This window comes from Henckelia pumila, chromosome 3, assembly GCF_033568475.1.
Source record: "Henckelia pumila isolate YLH828 chromosome 3, ASM3356847v2, whole genome shotgun sequence".
In the NCBI taxonomy this organism is placed as follows: Eukaryota; Viridiplantae; Streptophyta; class Magnoliopsida; order Lamiales; family Gesneriaceae; genus Henckelia; species Henckelia pumila.
This window is the reverse complement of record NC_133122.1, coordinates 196,020,001-196,042,309: the sequence shown is the minus strand read 5'-3', so window position 1 is coordinate 196,042,309 and position 22,309 is coordinate 196,020,001. Positions and strand designations below refer to the sequence as shown.

General features: G+C 35.1%; 2 protein-coding genes across 2 annotated transcripts; one reads left to right on the top strand and one right to left on the bottom strand.

The window, feature by feature from the left end:
• The first annotated feature begins 646 nt into the window (after positions 1-646).
• Positions 647-6,424, top strand: LOC140886776 (polyadenylate-binding protein RBP45-like). Its single transcript, XM_073293594.1, has 7 exons — positions 647-1,040; positions 1,850-2,315; positions 4,646-4,701; positions 4,785-4,915; positions 5,025-5,121; positions 5,204-5,365; positions 6,072-6,424. The coding sequence occupies exons 1-7, from the start codon at positions 717-719 to the stop codon at positions 6,072-6,074; spliced, it is 1,239 nt and encodes a 412-aa protein (XP_073149695.1). The 5' UTR covers positions 647-716; the 3' UTR covers positions 6,075-6,424.
• A 1,493-nt stretch (positions 6,425-7,917) lies between these two features.
• Positions 7,918-9,078, bottom strand: LOC140892832 (protein S40-6-like). Its single transcript, XM_073301841.1, has one exon. It carries the CDS (start codon positions 8,838-8,840, stop codon positions 8,196-8,198), a length of 645 nt encoding a protein of 214 aa, XP_073157942.1. The 5' UTR covers positions 8,841-9,078; the 3' UTR covers positions 7,918-8,195.
• Between the last annotated feature and the right edge of the window lie 13,231 nt (positions 9,079-22,309).

The following is a 22,309-nucleotide window of genomic DNA, read 5'->3' as shown; positions in this document are numbered from 1 at the left end:
TCTTTTTTTTTAAAAAAAATAAAATAAATACTGGAGATGCTTATGCAATTTGCAAAATGAGACATTAACAACTATTGTCCAATAATATGAATAAGGAATATATATATATATATATATATATATATATATATATATATATATATATATATAATGAGATTATTTGACGGAGTGACGGATGATCTGCACGATATATATGCAATAAAAATTAATATTTTAACATAAAAATAATAATATTTATGAACCTGATTTGGTTGGAGATCCGTCTCAAAAATTTGATTTAGGAAACAATTTTATTGAATTTTGTGAAAAATAAGTGCATTCCCAAACTTGCAAACAATATTATCAAAAAATATCCAAAATTATGGGTTAAAATGAACTCACATATAATATATATATATAATATAATAAATACTAATTATAATATAATCATAATAACAATGGAAAGTGTAATAATGTGTTAAGTTTTTTTTCTCCAATATTTACATTGTAAGTTTCCATCTGTGTTGGGAAATTTCTCCCATATATATAAATTATAATTATAATTATATATAAATATAAATATATAAATATAAATATACGTAAAAAAGTAATAAATAATAATAATAATTTAATTTAATTTAATAAATACAAAGATTCCTCCTCGGACCTTTTTCCTCTCTCTGCGATTTCATCCGCATATCCGTTTTAGGGTTCCGCTTCTCCAACGCCAATCGACGATGATGCAGCCGCCGAACTCCAACGTCCCATCTCATATGGCTCAGCCTCCTCAATACCAGCAATACCCTCAACAACAGCCATCTCATCAATGGATGTCGCAGCCACCGCAACAACCGCAATACCATGTCCCTCCGCCGCCGCAGCAGCCACCCGCTTCTGCCTACTATTACCAGCAGCAGCCGCAACAGTCTATGTACGCCCCGGCGCCGGCGTCACAGGCGCGGCCCGTGGCGGAAGACGGGATCCGGAGTCTCTGGATTGGTGATCTGCAGTATTGGATGGACGAGCAGTATTTGATCAGCTGTTTCGGCACTGCCGGGGAGGTATACGTGAATACCTGCACCGTTCGATTTCATATATGATTACTTTAATGGTTCTTGCTTCTTTAGTTTTTCGAAAGTTTAGTGCCTGAGTCAACTTTTCCAAGTTTTATTCTTGATTTGATTGTGTTTTGTCTTGTTTCTTTTGCTTGCCTTTCTGGCTCGTTGATCAGCCCGATGAGATTCCGACTTAGGTTGTAAACTACTATTAGGTTTGCGTTATACCTACCCATCTTTTAGCATTTGAGTGCAACACTAATGGATGTTTTGAAAATAAATTATTTGTAACTGGGCGTTTTATACTTCAGGTAAGTGATCTAAATTTTAATGTTCGGAAAAAGGTTAGCCCATGTACTTTTGTGCTTATAATTAAATGACATTGCCCCTGAAATACAAATTGCAATGCACTTTGTTTTTAAAATCTTAAACCCCTGAACTACATTGTTTTGAACTGAACCTTTGAAATAAGTTATTTTCCTGTGCACTTGGGAACCGTCTGGCATAATTTTTTTGTGGAGGTTCTTCGTCTTTTCCTTGAACTCAGAGAGAGAATGTATTTTACTTTTGAAATTGGTCTAGTTTTTCTGTTTTTGAGTGCTTAACATTTAATCAACGGCTTGTTACACGTTCTTTTATCCCCGCACACCCACCTGAAATCTGAGATGCAAACAACTTCACCAACCTTACTTTCTCCCATATTTCGTACCTTGTTTCCTGTTGCTGTGATTATATCCATAGTTACTACACGATATAGCCTATTGGACTTTATATATATTTGGTTTTGGATCTTATGTACCTGTTTTTCTCCCTAGGTGGTATCTGCTAAAGTCATACGTAACAAGCAAACCGGCCAGCCAGAAAGTTATGGCTTTATTGAATTTGTCAGCCATGCTGCTGCAGAAAGGAACCTTCAGACGTTTAATGGAACTCTCATGCCCAATATGGATCAACCATTTAGACTGAACTGGGCATCTATGGGAGCTGGTGAAAAACGTGACGATTCCCCTGAATACACAATTTTTGTCGGAGATTTGGCATCTGATGTTACTGATTATATGCTTATAGAAACTTTTAGGCCATCTTATCCTTCTGTTAAGGGTGCAAAGGTTGTCACAGATGCGGTAACTGGGCGTCCAAAGGGCTATGGTTTCGTGAGATTTGGTGATGAAACTGAACAATTGCGTGCCATGACTGAGATGAATGGAATGTTTTGTTCCTCTAGGCCGATGCGAATTGGTGCAGCTGCTAATAAACAAAAAGTTGGGAATCAGAACAAAGGTATGCCTATTTCTTGCATTATCTTTTTAGATGGCTACTGGAGTAATGTGTATCGATGAATTTACCTGTTCTGGGTTTGATCTTTTCTGTTATCCTCATCTGTTGTGATATAATGTTCTGATTTCTGAATGTGGATGCCTCAATGCATAGAGGAATCATTTGGTTTGGAAAGTTTTGGAGCATTACATTGAGCGGTGTTTCTTGCTTTTTTTGAGTTTGTCGCACTCTTAAATTCTTGAAGATAAGGACAGATTGCGGTGTCATTTCCTTCCAGTGCTTTGAACATTTTAGGTTCTGACGGATTAAAACTTTGCATAATCTTATAAAAGGCTATGGTTGTCTCATAGCAGGCAGGGTGATTGGAAGCTCTATCATATAGTGGCCTGGAGCCAATGTGAGCTGAAATGATAACTCTTTAGTGCCTGGTTTTTTTGTAGGTCAGTTTTAATTTAATGCTGCTTATTTTTGATTCCTCAAGGAATTGATTATACTAGAATTTCCAGTTTTTGTTGCCAGTCCTTTGAATTCATAGGTCGTGGTCAAAATCAAATTACGTACAGTATCAGTGTTTTAATTCAGTATTTAATTATAAGTTTCAGATCATCTCAGTTCAGGCATTGATTTCCTCCTGCCCATCACATAATTATGGTGGCTTGGTACTCATCCCGTTCATCACCAAGCTTTTATTTCTGGGTTGCATGTACTTTGAGTTATAGGATTATGTATGATTAATCGTGCTATGATTTTTAAAATAATTGAATAGGATTTGAAATAATGTTAGATAAATGAAAATATGTTTATTTTGGTCGATCAAGATTATGATTGATATTCTGATTAAGTGATGATGTTTTACAATTTTACCCATCGATCAATGTGCTACTATATCTGGAATTGTATGATAAAACCAGATTGTAATTTTAATTATCTTGGTCTTAACAATTTGTGATTAAAACTTTCACATTTAATTTTGTTATTATTATTGTTATTATAAATTTTCAATTTTTTTAAGAAAAAATTTGTTAATATTTTCTCACACTTTTAGAATTGTAAAATAAAATGTAAAATGAATATAAATTTAAATTTAAATGCTATAATTTAGCTAAAAGTATATGTAAATTCTAAATATGCTTTTATAAATTATTTAGTAAATAATTTATATAAATATATAAAGATTAAATAAGACTTGAAGAGAAATAATATAAAGACGGGTGAAATGGGTAATTTTGGTAGTTTGAGTTAAAATTAGATGATGGGATAAAAAATTACGCCAATCAAAATCGACAAATAATCACTCATTAATAGTAAGTAATTAAAACGGTCCCATAGATTCATTGTGAGTGGTAAAATTTCAAGTAAACACTTGATGAGTTCTTTATTAATTAAATCCAACTCTAATCACGCAATGTAAACGCAACCCTGTAATTGCTTCTGTTTAAAGGGCTCTCCATGGAAATTGGGAAGTAATATGAGGTCACTGGAACTACTTACACCAAGCAGTTTTAACTTTTAATAGTCTTTGTAATTCTTACTTCAAAGTTCAAACGATGCTCCAAGCTGTCTTAGGTGTGGATCCTTTTAGATCATGATCACGAAAATTGGAAATTGACTCGCTCGAAACATCATGTTAGTTGTGCTCCTCACTGGTATAAAAGTGATTGCCTTTAGTTGGGCACATAAAGGCTGGAAATGTTGGCAGTGATGCTTTCATTTGATGTTCTGCTATGAAGGGATACTTTAGAAGCATCTTCACTGGCCCTTGCGATTGTTCCTTACCCTAGTCCCTGGCTTCAAACTCCACGAGTTTTGCTCATTACAGCTGCCAGAGGAGTGATCCTTTTTAGCCAAGAAAGTAGCTTTTGCAAGCTTTGTGAAATGGTGCTGTCTCAAACTGAATGTAGGTATAGATGAGAAATAGTCACACAAAAGGAAAAGGTGGCCAGCATTTTTATTTTTCAGTTAGCTAGCTTGGCTAGTCTGCGTGAGTTATTCTCTGCTGTTTTGCCCATGCTTGAATTTTAGCCGAAGTACACTATTTTCATGGCTACATATCCAGCTGTTACGCTGCATATGTTTGCTTACCAAAGATATTTCAGAGTATAATACCGGATTTGTTTATATTCTGTTTTAGTTGCTGTCATCTTCATAGTCAAACAGACAGTGTTGGATAATTGTTGGAATGCCTCTTGAATGGGATGTCTTGGTTTCTTGTTCACTTTATGTGTTTAGTGTGGACTGTTATGGATTCTTGTTTGTCCATCACCTCCAATTTCTTTCCCTTGTGTACTTTGTAAGTATATACCTCATTTTCCTCACATATCTTACAATTGCAGCATCATTCCAGACATCACAAGGGGTGGCAAGTGAGGATGATCCAACTAACACCACTGTGAGTAAAATGTACTGATGCTTGCATTTGGGTGCTTTTGTTGTGAAGCATGTGCTCATGGTTTATAGGCTTTTTCCTTGCAGATATTTGTTGGGAATTTGGATTCTAATGTCACAGATGAGCAATTAAGACAGTTGTTTGGGCATTTTGGACAGTTGCTCCACGTGAAAATACCTGCAGGCAAACGTTGTGGATTTGTTCAGTTTAGTGATAGGTAAATTGAGAGTATTAAACATTTTTCCTCACTTTGGTTTAATTTAATTAAATTAAAGTGTTTAAAAAGTGCATATAAAAACTCGTCCTGTGCTCATCAATGATAACAGAAGATGCGCTGAACAAGCTATAAATATTTTAAATGGAACCCAGTTGGGAGGACAAAGCATTCGACTCTCTTGGGGTCGTAGTCCGTCAAACAAACAGGTTCTACTCATGTAACTTTTGTTCGGTCCTTTTCAATTATAGTGTTGCATGCACATTAATTATCCAAACCTTCCTGCCTCAGGTCGATCCGAATCAGTGGAATGGTGGATACTATGGATATACCTCTGGTTATGAAACCTATGGGTATACTCAACCAGCCCAGGATCCAAACTTCTACTATGCAGGGTACACTGGATACGGGGACTACCCACCACCGGCGCAGCAGCAGCAGCAGCAGCCTCAGGTATATCCAACTAGTACCATGTCAAAATTTTTAGCAAATGCTTGCTTGCTTCCAACAAAAAGTAGTTGGTGCCTCTCTTTCTCATTTATGCTCTCCACTATTACCTATATTTGTGTGGAAGGTTTTGGGAATCTTTGTTTGTCTGGCATGGCTATGTTATTGCGATTTTTTTTTTGTTTGTTGCCTATTGCATTACGTAAGGTATTTTATGGTTCCCCTCCTGTCTTTGCATTACCATCGTAGTTTGTTGTACCGTCTGTGACTTGTCATAATCTGCCTAGTTTCAACTGGTATCATGTTTGAAAAAATGCATTTGATTTTAATTTTTATGATTAAATGCATTTCTGCACACTCTAGGATTAGAGATATTTCTACTCCCCTCACCAACAATGTGTTGACGCATGTAATATTTACACCCGTATTCTCAGGACACACCTTCTTTGAAGAGCATGGTCTTGGATATTTGTTTAGCTAATTGCTTCCTGAATTATGTGATTGTCCTGGTCAAGCTTTCAACACTGAATCCAATCGTCTCTACCATGTCTTTTTGTTTCTCTTCAATTGGCATAACCCTGAATGAATTACTGATAAACACTTCTCTTCCCTGTCGCTTCAGATCAACTTTTTGTTATTTCTTTTGTTGCTGCATGCTCGTTCTATTCAATGTTTTATAGAAATTTTAAAATAATTATATATGTTGGTGTAGTGATGTGTGTCGAGCATCAAGTGGAAATCAACAGCTTTTGATTGTGGATCATGAAGTTGGAGCTGTTAGCTGCAGTTGCGGGGAACACATGTATTAACTGGGTTCTTGTTTGGAATGGTTTGAATTTACCGTTTAAATTTTCCTTTTTTTTCCTTTTTTTTTTCAAGTTTTGTTATCATAGCAAGGAAAAACGGTTTGGGTTTTATGGTTTTCTTGGACAGTGGCTGCATATGCTTGTTGTCTCCATATCTAAGTGTGGGGTATATGTTTACACATGCAGTTGGTTGCCGAGTGATTGTTATGTTTGAAACTAAAGCTTTTTTCTTATTTAATGTTCCATTTTCGGAGTTTCACATCCTTGTGTTAAATGGCTCGTATGAAAATACTAGGTAGGCATTTTGTTTTGTTAAGATGGCATCTGCACACACATTACGGGTGACAACTGGGTCGGTTTATGTCGATTTAAATGAGTTGAAGTGAGATAACCCTGTCTAATTGTCCCAGCCGAATCCTGACAGCTACTTCACCATGTATTATCATCAAATATGTAGCTGTTTTCCATTCGTTTAGGCCGAAGTCTCACGGGTTGAAATTGCCAAGTTTGCAGTGGCGATCTAACTTTAGGACTATGAGCTTTTCCGTTTGTTTTCAGTCGATGTTGCTTTGGATGCATTTTACTGTGACTGGATGATAATTACTATACTCTTTTCATATTTGACAACGCGATACATCGCTGAATGCCGCCTTGGCCTTGTCATTATTCAATAATGTGACACGTTTGAATCACACACACATGTATGTTATCACGGCTTGTTGGATTGAAATAAATGGTTGTGGGAGTTAACTCCATTTTTTTTGGGTCTTGTTCTTATCCTCTTGTGGGGGCGTGGACCCTATATCATCGTGCTCAAATGCAGGTGGAAATAGTGAAGCAGTGGCGCCAAGCAGTCTTGAGCCCAATAAATCAATACGCTCATTTCATTTTCTTGAAAAAGGTGAGCAAGATGGTATCCACCGCTCAATATGTTTGTTTTTTTTTCAACTTCTATATCTCTCTCACTACCCTCCACTTGTTGCCCATCCCAACCCCACCATCAAATCAATCACTTTTCCACTAAAAGGACATCTTGGGTTTATATATCATTTCCCCTAACTTTTACCCAAACCAATCGCCATTTTTACGATCGGTTCGTTGTCAAGGAAAAGTTCGTAAGCATATTTTTGAAGTAATTTTAAACACTATTTTAATGATCGACAATTTGATTAGGTCTCTAGCGTAGTAGTGAAATCTGACTAGGGTTTAATATGTTGGTAATTTTGGTTGGTGAAATGTACATACATGTCCAATGTTGCCAGCGACCAAGGAATGGTCACTCTCATACGGGTATTAAGCATGGGGTTTGGAATGGTTGGCTTGAATAACTCCTTCCAGTAATGTGGGAGTAAATGATACACATTATTACCATTCCTTGTGATAAGATATTATATATTATCTACAATTTATTTGGTGTGAAGGACACTTCTTCTCATTACGTGACAAAATTCTCGCCTTTTTTAAACAGCAAGTCGTGTGAATAGCATTTTGTGATAGAAGTACACTTTATATACATGTATTAGAGGTAAATTTTAAAACTTTGTCGGACGAGTTTTTTTTTTTTTTTTTTTTTTCTTTCTTTCGCTTGGAATTTATTTTATATAAACTTTTTTATCGGCATGGTTTGTTGTCAAAGTGGGAGTGAATAACTCAAAGTGCACCACTTGATCGTGATGCTGACCATATTGTTTCGAGGAATTAATCAACACCACAAACAATATAATATACAATACTTGGACCGAGTGCACTTAAATTTCATGTTAATTCTTGATTGAATAATTAACCACATTGCGACAAAGGAAAATGAACTAGGAAACTTGAAGCCTTGAACAAAGACAACATATGTAATTCATGACTGGAGCTCAATCCTTCCAAGTAAACTCACTTGGTTTGATTCATTGCTCCCCAAAAGAATCTTACGTTTCACCAGTGACAATATTGAGTATCCCAATTATTGCAATGATCCAAAGGGTCTTGGAATAAAATACACAGCCATTGATCCCACTGCTCCAGACAAATGTCTCAAACGATCAGCCGTCAAATCGGGTCTGGCTCCACACTGCATCACGGACTCGGCTGAGATCTCGTCCCTTTAAGGTTCGCCCCACGCCCTCGAACACCGAGTTGGCCGCGCTTTTCCGGCTCCGTGCGTACTCACGCGCGAGATACTCGTGTGGTGGCACGACGACGCCCGGGTCATAGTCGTTCAACCCGTCGTCCAACTCGTGCAGGGACTCGACCGAGTCGACCCGATAAATCTTGGACCAATCAGGTACGTTCACTGGCGCTGACGCCGCCATGTGGAGGCCACGTGGAGATTCCCCCACGCCGTCTTGTCCACGGAATTGGTGCAAGATCCTTGGTGACGATGAGGAGTTGCTGGAATCGTCGAAAGCCAGCGACAAACCTCCGAGCTGGCGGTGGTGGTCGGATGGCGGAGGCGGGCGGCGGCTCCGGTAGCCACCGAAGCTTCCGTTGCTCTCAATGGAAGCGCGTGAACTCCATCCCCAGTTTGCCGAGTGATCATCCCCGTTTTCTGTGCTGTCAACTACCGACCAAACTTCATCCTCTCCCAGTTCCGACGCACCGTTGGCAGTTCCCTGGCCGAGGTTGTTTTCAAGACTTCCCAAATAGCGTTCACTGCGGCTGGTAATAAGTGTTCGACCTTTTCCCATTAACGTTCGATCAATATATATTATATATCTCTCGAATTTCCGGCTTTAGAATCGCCGAAATCTTGGTTTCTGATCAGCCCTCTGAAGGGAAAAAAAATGAATTCTTGATGATCCGATTTGGAATTTTATTATCTCAGGTTGCCGGAATAGCTATATACATAGAATTTCCGGCGACCCAATGTTTAAAAAATATGAAAAAAAAAAGGAATAGATAGAGGATTATTTACGTGGGAGTAAAAACAATGCATATAATGAACAATAGCTCAGCTGCGATGGCTGATGTTATTATATATAAAAGCTCGATTGCGTCGGGAGCGGCCCCACTGGAGTTTCATTTGAATTTGGTTTTCATTTTGTCTGAATTTCATTATTGTGGGTATAATTCAGACAAGAATATCATGAAATCGACACTGTAAAAACAAAATAACTTCATTGGACTGATGGTGGTCATTCCGAGCTACACGCGCACGGTGTGGGTTCATATAAGGCACTCTCTTGCCCGTTAAATGTAAACACGACGTCGCCGGTCGTAGAATCATGATTTTTGGTTTACTCGAGCTAAAATTTTAAGCTATCGAATATTTTTAATTTCAATTGAGCTACCTGGATTAATACCAAATTAATCCAAATTTTTTTAAAATTTACAAAAATTTAAAAAAATTTCGTGCCACCCGAGCCATAAGTGTGGCTTCACCCTTGGACGTCGCGGATCTATTTTCATGAATCAGATCGATGCGAATTTTATTTCGTGACACGGATTGATACTATTGATATTTTAAGTGAAATTTAATATATATTTTTGGATTAAATTTATTTTATTTAAGAATTTTGATGAATTATTGAGAGAGGAGGGCATCGAAGTCATTGTTTTCATGAATCAAGCACATTGTGATCATTTTTCTATCTTTATATATATACCTAGACACCTAGAGGTATATTTTATGCTAAAATAATTGAATTAATTGTAAATAGATAAAAAATAAAATAATTAAAAATGAAACATTTGTCTGAAAATTAAGGCACCTAACTTTTTGACCCAACAAAATGCTCGAAATATTTTAATTGGAGTGATTGGTCCACTGAGGTAGAATCGCCAATTGTTAACCAGTCTTTTCAGGATTTGACACATTGGATGGCATATTAAAAGTGGTCTCAAATCCCAATGATTGATGTTCATGCTTGTGAAAGTTGGATTTGATTGGAATTACACAATGGTAATTTGAATTACTTCGACGTGAGCACAAGAACATTGTTCATGTGTTAAATATATGAGTTCAATTTTTTTTTTTTTTCCACTTGATGTTTGCGCGAAATCTTCTTATATGTACATAATTTGTTTGATTGCTTTTTGTTATGCATCGTCGGATGAGGCAAGTACAAAGTGTTCACAATCTCTTACTATAAATTTCATTAAAATAATCGATCAACTAAATGTCATATGTGATAGACTAAGATCAATATATAATAGACGACGTTCTTCAAATAGTTATATAACTAATATACGTACGAAACGGTGTAAAACTATTTCCATGTCAATAATCACAATTCACGGTCTACATCACAAAATTTTATAGATAATGCCATGGTGTGCAATTAGAGTTGTTGTTTATGTTAATTAGTGATAGATATGATGATGACACCAATAAATTATCATGAATAATTGATTGTTAATTTGCATTAATACGTGGGAACTCCAGTGACATTAAGAATCCAATAATATACATGTTGGGTTGTGATGTTGGCATTGACTAAATGTGGCTTTACAACATGTTGAAACTGTCGCTACTCGATAGCATCTTTCAAAAATACTTATTACTTTAAATTCATCAACATCTACGTAGTTTACTAAAAAAAAAAAATTACAACATTTATGCCGACTATCCTATACTTGGAGTAATACCCTCTTATTTTTAATATAATATGTTCAATTGATCATCTGTACATATTTTTATTTTGAATTCAGATAATAAATGAAAGATATTGCATTAAAATATAAAAAAACGCTCCGATGAATCACTTTGTGAAGGTCATATCAATTTTTTCTCAAAAAAAAAAGAAGGTCATATCAATTATTTTGATTTGTTTTGAAATAAATTGTTTCAAATTTTATGAGAAAAGTACTCACTTTATTATTAAAAATGTGTACACTCAAGTATCACAAGGCTAAATAGTTAGTTGTCCCCCATTTTTGGGCCAAGCCACAGTGATGTAGACAAAACACGAAACACATGGTTCGTGCACCAAACGAATTAACTGAAATCTACGCAACCTAGTTAGAAAATTTTCCTTAATTTAGGGTTAATCGAAAGTAAATTAAACCCCAATCTGGGGGAGAAAAATACATCAAGGAAAGCATTTAAGAATTTTGTTTTTCTAAAGGCATATTTGACGGGTAAGAATTTTTTGGTGGGACTCGAAAGTAAAATTGTCCTTTTATGAATAAATTCAAAAACTTATCATGATTTCATTGTCAGCATGGCCACAATCACATAGGTCCCTTCCAAAAGGGTGGTTTTGTTCATGCCACTCGCAGGATACTACCCTACGGGTGACATGTAATCCCATGATTGGTTAAAATCAGTGGGTCCCATGTGAGACCCACTAATTTTGACCAATCATGATCCACCTCGCTACCCCAGGGCACTACCCTAGAGGTAGCATCGAACTAACCAAAAAAGGGCTTCAAAATGTAGCTGAATAATGAACTTACGTAGTCTGATCATGTAAAGCATCTAAAGAACCAAAGCATATATATGTATACATATATGTCCTGAGATACCGTACCGAAATACCGAAATTTTGGTATACCGTACCGAAATATTTTTGATATACAGACATTTTTTCGGTATATCGAATTTTTTTTCGGTATCTATACGGTATCAATATGACTTTTTTTCGTACCAAAATTTTAAAATTTTACTATCGATATCGGTTTGAATTTTTTTCATACCAATATTTGTAATAAGGTATACCGAAAAACCACCCCTACCTATGTGAATCTCACATGATAATAACAATGTAATAACAAGTATTACACATTGATCATGTATATAATCTAACATGGTAGATTAATGAAGATGGCCAGCCTCATCTTAATTAATATTTTTGTATTACTATTTGCATCTTTACTGTGTCAAAAAAAGGAGTAAGAACAAGTACGTAGGATTAAAAGGCTAGTTTTAAGTAAAAGGGTTGACCCTGAAGGGACCCCATTCCACATGAGTCCAAGGCCAATTGACAAAAGGCTAGTTTTAAGGATATCCATGTTGACGGATACTGAATATATATATCGATCATGAGTTCGATTTTATTTTTTTTTTCATTTTTTATATACTTTCCGGACGAATGCGTTGCTCAAATTTTGTCCAATCATTTTGCCAAATTGATAGAAAGTGAATCGAATTCATGATATTATTCGGATATCAAATTATAAATACGACCCTTGTCACTCTACCAAATCAACAGAGTGCAGAAAGTGCTACTCAAATATTTTGAACTCTATATCCAATCCAATCCAATCCAATCCAATCCAATCCAATCAATTCTCTTGCAAGCTAAGACAAATTGTTGTTATCTATTAGTTTCTCTATCGTCTATCCTTGTTTCACTCGCCCATGATGACTGATGTGTTATATTTAGGGGTGGTTATTCAACGAATACCGCATACCGTACCGAACATTTCGATATTGATACCGTACCAAAAATTTTGATATGCCGACAATTTCGGTATGACATAAATCCATACCGATACCAAAATTCGGTACGGTATCTGTATGATATCGTGTATACCAATTTTTTTAAACTGTTTTTTTTTAGAAAAATGTCGGTATACGGCTATACGCGATATCATACCGATATCGTGTATACCGACTTTTTTTTCGGTATACCGAAATACCAAAAATTTAAAAATCCTATACCGATACCGAAAGTTTCGGTACCGTGCCGAAATTTTCGGTATCTGCGGTTTTTTTTGGTACGGTATAGGTAGTATGACGACATTTCGGTATTTTTTCCTAGCCCTAGTTATATTAGTATACATGATACGGTCAATTAATGCTACATGTACAACCAAATTTGTACAACACAAAAAAATCAATACAAAAATTTCATTTATCAAAATATAATGAAAAATTAAATATAAAATATTACAATATAATAAAAAAATCTCACGATATATTTTTTATAAATATCGTTCTACACGATATATGTTGTACCTCTAGCATTATTCACATGATACATGTTTCTTTTGGATAAATACTTTAATGATAATTTTAATGTTTTATATTTAATAAAAACCTTAAAATATGTGATTGAATAAGATTTTTATAAAATATTTTTAAAAATATATTTTTTAAAATTGTTCTACAAATATAGTTTTCAAAGAACAATTAATATGTGTTTTTTTATATTTTTATAATTTTTTTTTATAATTGAAGGTAATGATAAAAATTAAAACACATTACTTTTTAAATCTAAAACCATCGAAATAAAGCTTGAGATATATAGTAAGAAATTATGACATTTATACATTCATTATTATGTGTTATTTAAAATATTTATAGACTTGATATAATTAAAATTAAGTAAGCAATAAAAACGAATTTTCAGACTTAACTCATATATACTAAATTCGTTTAAAACTCATAAAACCAAAAATTGACTACGACGTTTCCTCACATTTACCGGTTTTTCGAACTTTATTGGTACTTGCTTCAAAAAAGAAAAGAAAAGAACTTTATTGGTACGAATAGGAGGGACACCTGGCTATTTGCTCTAGAAAATCCAAAAGGAATCACACAATAACAGATGAATTCTGTGTTGCAAATTTGCAATTAAACGATGAATATTAACTTAAATTTTTTAACTCTTTTTTATATTTCTGTGTTTAATTCCTAATTTATGTTCATAAAATATAATTTTGTTAACTATAAAGATACATTATTAATTTTATAAAAAAAAAATTCAAGGGGGTGCAGCTTGCCCCCTTCCCCCATTGTGGAGCCGCCGGTGATCATATATGTGTTGATGTAATTAGTGAACCATTTCCATTAAGTGAAGAAAAAAAAAAATTTAAACATCTATCTCTATACTATTATATAAAGCAAGATAACTTTTTACTAATTAATTTGATCCGACCTAATTGTGCAAATATAATTTTATATTATAAATATCTCAAACATCATCAAAATATGTGAATATTTCAAGGATAAAATAGTCTTGAAAATCTCTCCACTTTTGTCTTCTACTCTTCTAAATGCGGGACAATTTCTAAATATATCCCTTTATCTTTTTCATTTTCCGTATTATATCCCTTTCACTTTTCATGTTTCAAATATATCCCTGATTCATTAAATAGTTTCTTGAATTTGTTCTTAAAACTAAATAATGTCCATTCTACCCTTTATTTCCCTATTTAAAATTTAAAGGCTTAATCCCATCATGCTTCCATCAGTAAATTAAAGCAGAATACCTCTTTGACCACACTGTTGCCGGGTTATGTCCACCGGGTTTTACAGGTTGTTCCTCACAACCAAACCACACGATCGCAACCGATGGTTCCTGACACAGACTCCTTCAGCAGCAGTTAGCACAACCCTATTTCGTTTTCTACCTTAGGGCGTATAGTAAAAACTTAATTTTTTAAATAAAATAACATGATAGAGAAGAGCTTCGGAAATTTATTCAGACAACATATTATTACATAAATCAACCTCCTTTGAAGAGGAGGAGATAACTTGTTTAGCTACTCATAGTAGCCTTGTTCTTGAAATATATAAAAGTAAAACTTAATACAATAGAAAGAGAAATATTACAATGTTTTATTTGTAAGAAAACTGAAGCAAATGATCGATGTCTTCAGCTTCCTTAAAATCCTGTATTTATAGCCGAAGTTCCACTCGTTTTACCGAGAAACTTCAGGGAATCTTACAGCTGTCTTGAATTCTTTATGCCATTATTGATGGCATTTTTTGCTAGTGAGAGTCACATGCCCGATGACATCTTTTACTAGTGGAGGAGTCACATGCTTGAATTTTTCTTTTGGATTTATTCTCCTCACATGCCTTCTTTATTGTTGTCGGGTCATCTTTTGCTTTTGCAGTGGGCCCCTGGGAAAACGCGGTTTTGGTGGTCCCTGTTCACCTTTGCTTGTCTCGGAAAAATCTTTTCGATCCGTTCGAGGTTTGAAGGTTTTTCCGAATTCTGGCTCCTTCTGGTTTGGACATTCTGGGCAGATATTCTCTGACCATCTTCCGATATGAGCCATGTTACAAAATTTTCGGCGAGTTTTTTTACTCCCCGGCAGCTTGTTGTTCCACAAAAATTTCCTCTTCTTTTCGAAGAGTTCTTCCGCAAAAGCCGTAGTTTTTCCTGTCATTGTGTTTAACAGGAATGATCCGTTCACAGAATTTTGATAAAATTTGAACGGAAACTTGACCTTATCCATCTCGGTGAGACAAACTCAACTATCCCATGCCCTTCTGGTTGAAATTTCATTTTCTCCAAAGGTGGACACCAATGGTATTTCTTCAGATATAGGATCCTTGATAAATCTTTGATTATTCATGTCAGGTCTACTTAGCTTCATGAAATGAAAGGGCTCGTGTGATCCTTTCCCTGTTGGTTCTGGAGCAGCACTAAAGAAGTATAACTCGAGCACATCTTCTCTGGACAAATGATCATTATTTGCCCATGTTTCTTGGACTGCTTCCTGAATCTATTTTGGTAGTTGTGATATTTCTTGGAAGCCTGGTGAAGTTGTATAAACTGAGGCTAGAGCCCCAAATTCATACCATAGCTTTACATCCTTAGGATTGACATTGTTTTTTAGCCAAACCGTTGGATATATTCCTGCAACATCAACCCTGCAAGTGATCGGGTTGATTTCACTTCTTGTACTTAATTTCTCCCATCTTTGTTGATAAACCTGAAATGGAGAAATTACAGCTGGGTTAGTATCAATCTTAGATTTGCCCTTGTCAGTGTGGGGCCTAAGATTGATCTCTTTCTCTTTTACCCCAGAGGCGGAGGGTTGACTTGATGAGTTATCCTCATCAATTATTGCTTTATCTAGATCATCAAAAGCTGATGATAGATTAGCGCTTGTTTCTTGAGTATTAGAATCCTCAACATATTGTTTTACAACCGGTGGCTGTATTTCTTGTTTTTGAGAAACCAGTGGTTTTTCTATGGCACGTATAATAGGCCCTTGAATAACAGCCCATAGTTGAGTTTGAGCTTGCATACATCCTGTGATTCGATTGGATACTTTGATCTGATCAGCTTGTTGTAACATGCCCTCCATATCGGCACTTATGACAAGCTGGTTGAACTCGATTTGAAGCAACTCAAGGTGTTCCCTGAGATGCCTCTGCATTTTCATGATGGAATCTACGTCACTGCCTTCCATCTCTTGTTAAGAAATCTGCAAGAATATTTTCATGAGATTTAATAATAACAATATCAAAAATATAATTTTGACATAAAGCTTGCCATCTTAATAACCTAGCCTTCTCAGGTTTAGATTCAATCTTATTCCTTAGGAAAGCTTTTACCTGAGTATTATCAACCTTCAAAGTGAATTTTTTAGCAAGTAAAAATAATGACTATTTTTCGAAATACCTTTTAACTGCATAAAATTCCTTTTCGTTGATATGCCATCTGATAGCCTCAGATTCTGAAAAAAGACCGCTACAGTATCTGCATGGTATTTCTCCATCCGGAGTGATCTTAGTAAGAACTCCTGCCCACCATTCTTCACTGGCGTCTGTAAATAACACCAGATCATCTTCATCCACGGGTATAGCCATTTTTGGGAGATTCTTACATATCTCCTTTAATTGGTTCACCCCTTTAGTATGTTCATCGGTCCATATAAACCTTGCATCCTTTTTGAACAAAGGACTAAACACCTTTCTATACATTTCCAGATTGTTTATGAACATCCCTGTAAAATTAACTACTCCTAGAAAACTTTGGAGTTTTTTTATATCTTTGAGTTTATCTGGAAAATTTTTTACCTTTTCCACAATATGAGGTTGTAGAATTATTCCAGTTTCATCAATCTCAATTCCAAGGAATTCAATTTTCCTTGTTGCTATGACTGCTTTCTTTTCAGATAAAACTAGTTCTTTTTGTGTACAAATTTTAGAAAAAGTCTCTAAATGTTTAATATGTTCATCTATGGTTTTTGATTCTATAAGAATATCATCAATATAAACAAACATTGAGTTGAAATAATCTTTAAAAAGATTATCCATCTTTCTTTGAAATATTTGGGGTGCATTAGCCAATCCCATAGGCATAACTTTCCAGATATAATGTCCTTGTGGTGTAGAGAATGCTGTGAATTTCTTACTGCCTTCTTCCATTCGAATCTGGTAAAATCCAGACTTACAATTAAATTTTGAGAACACTCTAGCATTTCGTACACAGCTAATTAGATGTTCTCTACTGGGTATGAAGTACCCATCAAATTCCAAGATTTTATTAATACCTTGGTAGTTTATAACTAACCTGGGTTTTTCTCTTTTTATTTCACCATGATTTCTGACCAGAAAACCAGGGCTGCTATATGGTGAAACTCCTTCTTTGATTAGACCAAGGTCCAAATGTTCCTTGATAATCATTCTCATATCCCTTTGATCTATTATGTTCATTGGGATAGGCTTATATCTGACGAATTCATACTCTTTGCCTTCCTTTAGAGTAAGACTGGCTTTGAGTTGATTTCTGTCCCACCATACCAAAGGATGCTCGTTGTAACTTTCTTTGAGCCTCTTTTTGACATCTTCAAGGGATACTTTATTTTCTAACTCTATATCTCTGTGATTTAGAGTTACTTTGAGAAGCTCCATATCCTCTGTTTGGAGTTCTTGTTTTGTTGTTATTTTCAACATGGTTTCTCCAAACCTTCTTGGATCTTTCATTTTTGGATGAAAAAGTTGTCCTTTATCACCACGCTGGCTGCGAAATATTATCGGTATTTATCGATAAAAAGCAACCTTGAGTCGTTGAACGATAATTTTATGATCATAAATTGTAGTGAATATAAGTCTTCTTGACTCATTGTCTTGTGTGTACTTCTTAAACATTTGTAAGAAGTTATTTCCTAACAGGATATCAGCTCCTGTATCATGGAAATAGATTGGTGGTGTCTTTACCTTGTACCAAGGTGTTTGACCTGCTCCTCCTATAAGGATCTCTGCTTGTTTTATTCCTTTGCAAAGAATTAAAATTCTGAGAGAGAAATCTCGTCCAGCAATTTTTGGCAATTCTTCTTCACATTCTTCAGGGAAGACTCCTCTTTTTGCTGTACAAATTCCTGCTCCCGAGTCAATATAAGCTGCAAAATATTCAGCCTTATATTGTTCATACAACATCCCTATTGGAATGTATATGGAGAAAGGACTTGTTGTCATTTTTTAAAGGGATTACTAAATGGCCCCGCCATTTTTAACAAACTGTGTTGTAACTCAGTAATCCGATTAAGACTATTTACCTTCAGTTTTCCTAAGGCCTCAGAAGGTAGAGTATGGTTACTCATTTTTACTTCTTCAATGCGTTCTAGTAAATCATGTTCATGACTTACTAATTTCAACAATTGCTTCTTCCTCTGTTTGTAAACAGAGTTTTCGAATCTGATTAAGGGATTGTTCCTTATCCAATTCTCTTGGTTTTCCATCTCGTAGAATTCTTATTGAATCCTCCAAGTATTTTCTTTTGCCATAAACTCTATTCCTTTTTCAAGGCGTTTCTATGGTTTATGATCTTCCAGAAACTCTGGGCCAAGAATGAGCTGATCCACTTATTTTCCTGGAATTCCACAGATTTGAACTTCCAATTCTCTAATATTTATTAATCCTTGGTAAGTTCCTGTTACCTGCTGCTCTAAATAGTAAATCGAGTTACAATAAAATTGGTTCCCGTGACTTGTAATTTCGAATAATATTTTGACTTATTTCCATCCTTCTGGAGATATAAGTTTTTCTATTATTGAAAACTCCTTTTTTTCTGGTGGAATTTCCTGAATAGGAGATTTTTCCCACCTTCGACTTGTCATTCGGTCACCTTGGAAAGATAACCTTCGGGGTTCTATTTTTAGATCTCTGTATAGAACCGGTTTATCTTGTATTTGAATGTCTGTTTCCTGAATTAAAGAAAACTCGATTCTTTTCGGGTATATTGCTTGAGCAACTTTTCCAAAGATTTCTGGAATTTCAATAAACTCATTTCTAATAAATAATTCAGAATGATGCGTATTAGAAAGAGCATATGAAATTTGATAAGTAATAGAATATGGTCTATTACCTTCCTTCATTAATCTTTTTTCCTTGAAGTTTTGATGCAACGTCAAGACTCGAATAAAGTCTCTGTCAGCTAAATTGTAGGCTATTCTTGGATAAATAACTCCTACAATTTTTCCTGCACATAGATTTCCTGAGATCGTACCCAGAACAGCATCTTGGATATTTCCCATTCTTTTATCACATACTACGATATCTATGGGTGAATCTATTCCTTCTTTAAAATTTGCCTTGATCATTATTTGGATTGCTCCAATATGAATCCAAGACATCGTTCTTGCTACCTCACTTTTCAGCTTTTGCAATTTCACTCTTACTTCTTCAAAAGAAATTAACTGCATCTCTTATTTGATTACTTGTTAACTCTATCGGAATTGATATTTCCCTTCTGGATACTTTGTAAATCAAATGATGTCTTCTTTGTCTTAGCCCTAGGTTGCCTAAGACCCTCTTTACTTGTCCTGTCGAAAATCCTTGGTACTTCTGTAATGTTGGATTTTCTCTCATAATCTTTTGGACCATATTATGAGATATCGTGGTTTGACTAAAAAATTCAGCCAAACTCTCTTGTGTTTCGTGTCGAAACACTTCTTCTTGATTCTGATTCTGATTCTGATTCATCTTCAGATTCATTTTGGCTAAACAATATCTCTTCTTCGTATATACTTTCATCTGAGGGGATATCTTCAAATTGATATACTTGGACTAGATCTTGAAAGAATACCGTATCATTCATATCTGGTGTTGCTTCAAAGAGTTTAACTCCCTTTTTCTCGTTTTCTGGACAGTTTGTAGATATATGTCCTCTTGCTCCACATGTCCAGCAGTTGAAATCCTTGAAACTTTCACTTGCTCTCATATGAGTTCTTCTGGAAGTTCTTCTAGATGGTGTTCTTTCCTGCCTTGTGATGAGTTTGTTGCTGGGGATGTTCTTGTAGGTCCACTTCTTCTACCTGATCTATAAGATCTGGCCTTTTGTTTGGACCAAAATGTTCTTGGTTTCCAAGAACTTTTCATTCTTTTATTGTAGGGATTATTTCTGAATTTTTTCCTTTTAAATCCCTGTGATTTATTCCCTATAACCGTAGGGAGATCATTTTCTCTACAACATAGAGGAGTATGCTTGTTAATACCCCTTATTTTTTTTGTAGTTCTTCTGTAATGCTGCCATATGACACCATTCCGCCAATTTTCCTTTCAAAAAAGAGGCGCGTCTTGCCAAAGTATCAAGATTATCTGGAACGTATTCTTTTATCAGCATTTCTCTCCAGGGGCTTGGCATTTTTGCGAAAAATAGCTGAATGGCTACATTTTCTTCAACTCCCGAATTTTATCTGTATTTGGTGAATAACATAATATATTCATCAACTAAACAGATATCATGTAATTCGAGGCTATACAGAGCTTGAGTATATCTTTTTTTTTTCTCTGTATCTTGATTATTGAAATAGTCTACTCCTATGAATTGTGCTTTAAAAAGGGTGACAATTCTTCCTCCAATCTCGCTAAGTGATTCTCCTGATAAGATTGATTCCTTGGTTTCTAGCATGGTCATTTTCCAAGCTATCTTGACAGATCCCATTAGACTCATTTCCAGAAGTTTGATAAATCCTTCTTTATTGAGATCTAAAGTTTCTGCTGCTATTCTCATGGCTGATGTCCAATCATCTATGAGATCTTCTCTGTTTTTGAAGTCCAGAACATGCGGGTTTAACATAACCCCATAAGGATGTATCGGGTCTAAAACGGTTTTTCCATAAGGAGGTTGATGTATTGGTATATTACTTCTTCTTGATTTGGTTCCTGCTGGATGTGAATTTTCTCCAACATGGAACTCACTATGTGGTTCTTCTGTTTTAACCACATATCTCGGAGGATTCCCTATGGGTTGTTCACTCTCAGGAGAATTCATTTTTAGATCTACTACTTTAAGATTCGAAAAAGAATCCGCAAGATCTTGTAGATCCTCGAGATTTAATCTTTCTAAAGTAGTCATCAGATAGTGTTTTTCTCTGATACTGTCTTTATAAGATTAATCATCAATTCATCATCAGTTAAAGGTTTTTGAACCATTTTGGTTTTACCTTTCTGACGTAACAGAGGTTCGGTGCCAAACGAGAGTGGTAACCTTCCTCCTGTATTTCCCTTTCTAGAACCAGAAGTATGTTCTAGATTTATAATTTTAGTTTGAAGATCCTTTAGAGTTACAAGAATTTCTCCAATCTGCCGAGGTATTTCATACAGCTGATTACTGTAATATTGTACCGTCTTTTGAATTTCTCTAAGATCTCCGGAGAGTTTAGAGGAATCTGGTGTGATCTCTAGAAATTGAGAATTAGAAATCATATTTCTTAATCTCTTCAGAGAGTATAAAAGACCTAAGTCTCTTTAAGTTCTGTTGTAAAGAATCTATTTTAAATAGATTCACTTGTTTATGAGATTTCATATAAATAAAATCCTTCTGGTTCAAACTCTCGTTTGAATCCATGGTTTGTTGAAAATCTCTTTCTCAACAAAGAAAAGTATGATTTAATGAATAATATAAAGTCTGAATAAAATTACCTAGGCTCTGATACCATTTTTTGAGCCAGGAGGAAATATTAATTATAATTGTTAGAATAAGGGTATTATATGCAATTTTTAGTTTGAGGAACATATTAAGGAAACTATTTGTTAAATAAGGGACATAATTAGAAACGAATAAAGTGTTAGTATATTTTCGAAAAAGTTAGAAAACTTTAAGGACGTATTTGGGTTTTATCCCTCTAAATGCAATGCAGTTTTCTTTTAGCTTCTACAAACTCTCATCTTCCATTTTTTTACGTTTTGTTTATAATTTTTTCCTCTCTTCATTTTTTACTTTATTTCATTTGTACTGATTTTACAAATAATGCAATTGTTCCTCTCATATTTTGCAAAAAAATTGGAGTGCAAAAATTTTGTTTACTTTAGATTATACACACACATGACACATTGCTTTGAGTGTGCACAATTACTAGTAAAAATAGATAGTGCTTACATAAAAAATAAAAAAAGAGAGCTGGGCCAAGTAGCTGACACAGACTCTGTCATTGTTCATCTTACGTTTACCCTACTTTGATCCTCTAGTTTGCTGCTTTGCTAGTATGGTACAAGAAGGTCGAGATCTAAGTAATTTTTGGATAG

Coding starts and splice junctions, on each gene's coding strand:
- LOC140886776 (XM_073293594.1), top strand. CDS start 717: ATGATGCAGCCGCCGAACTCCAACGTCCCATCTCATATGGCTCAGCCT. Junction 1,041..1,849: donor GTTTCGGCACTGCCGGGGAG/GTATACGTGAAT, acceptor TTTTCTCCCTAG/GTGGTATCTGCTAAAGTCAT. Junction 2,316..4,645: donor AGTTGGGAATCAGAACAAAG/GTATGCCTATTT, acceptor TTACAATTGCAG/CATCATTCCAGACATCACAA.
- LOC140892832 (XM_073301841.1), bottom strand. CDS start 8,840: ATGGGAAAAGGTCGAACACTTATTACCAGCCGCAGTGAACGCTATTTG.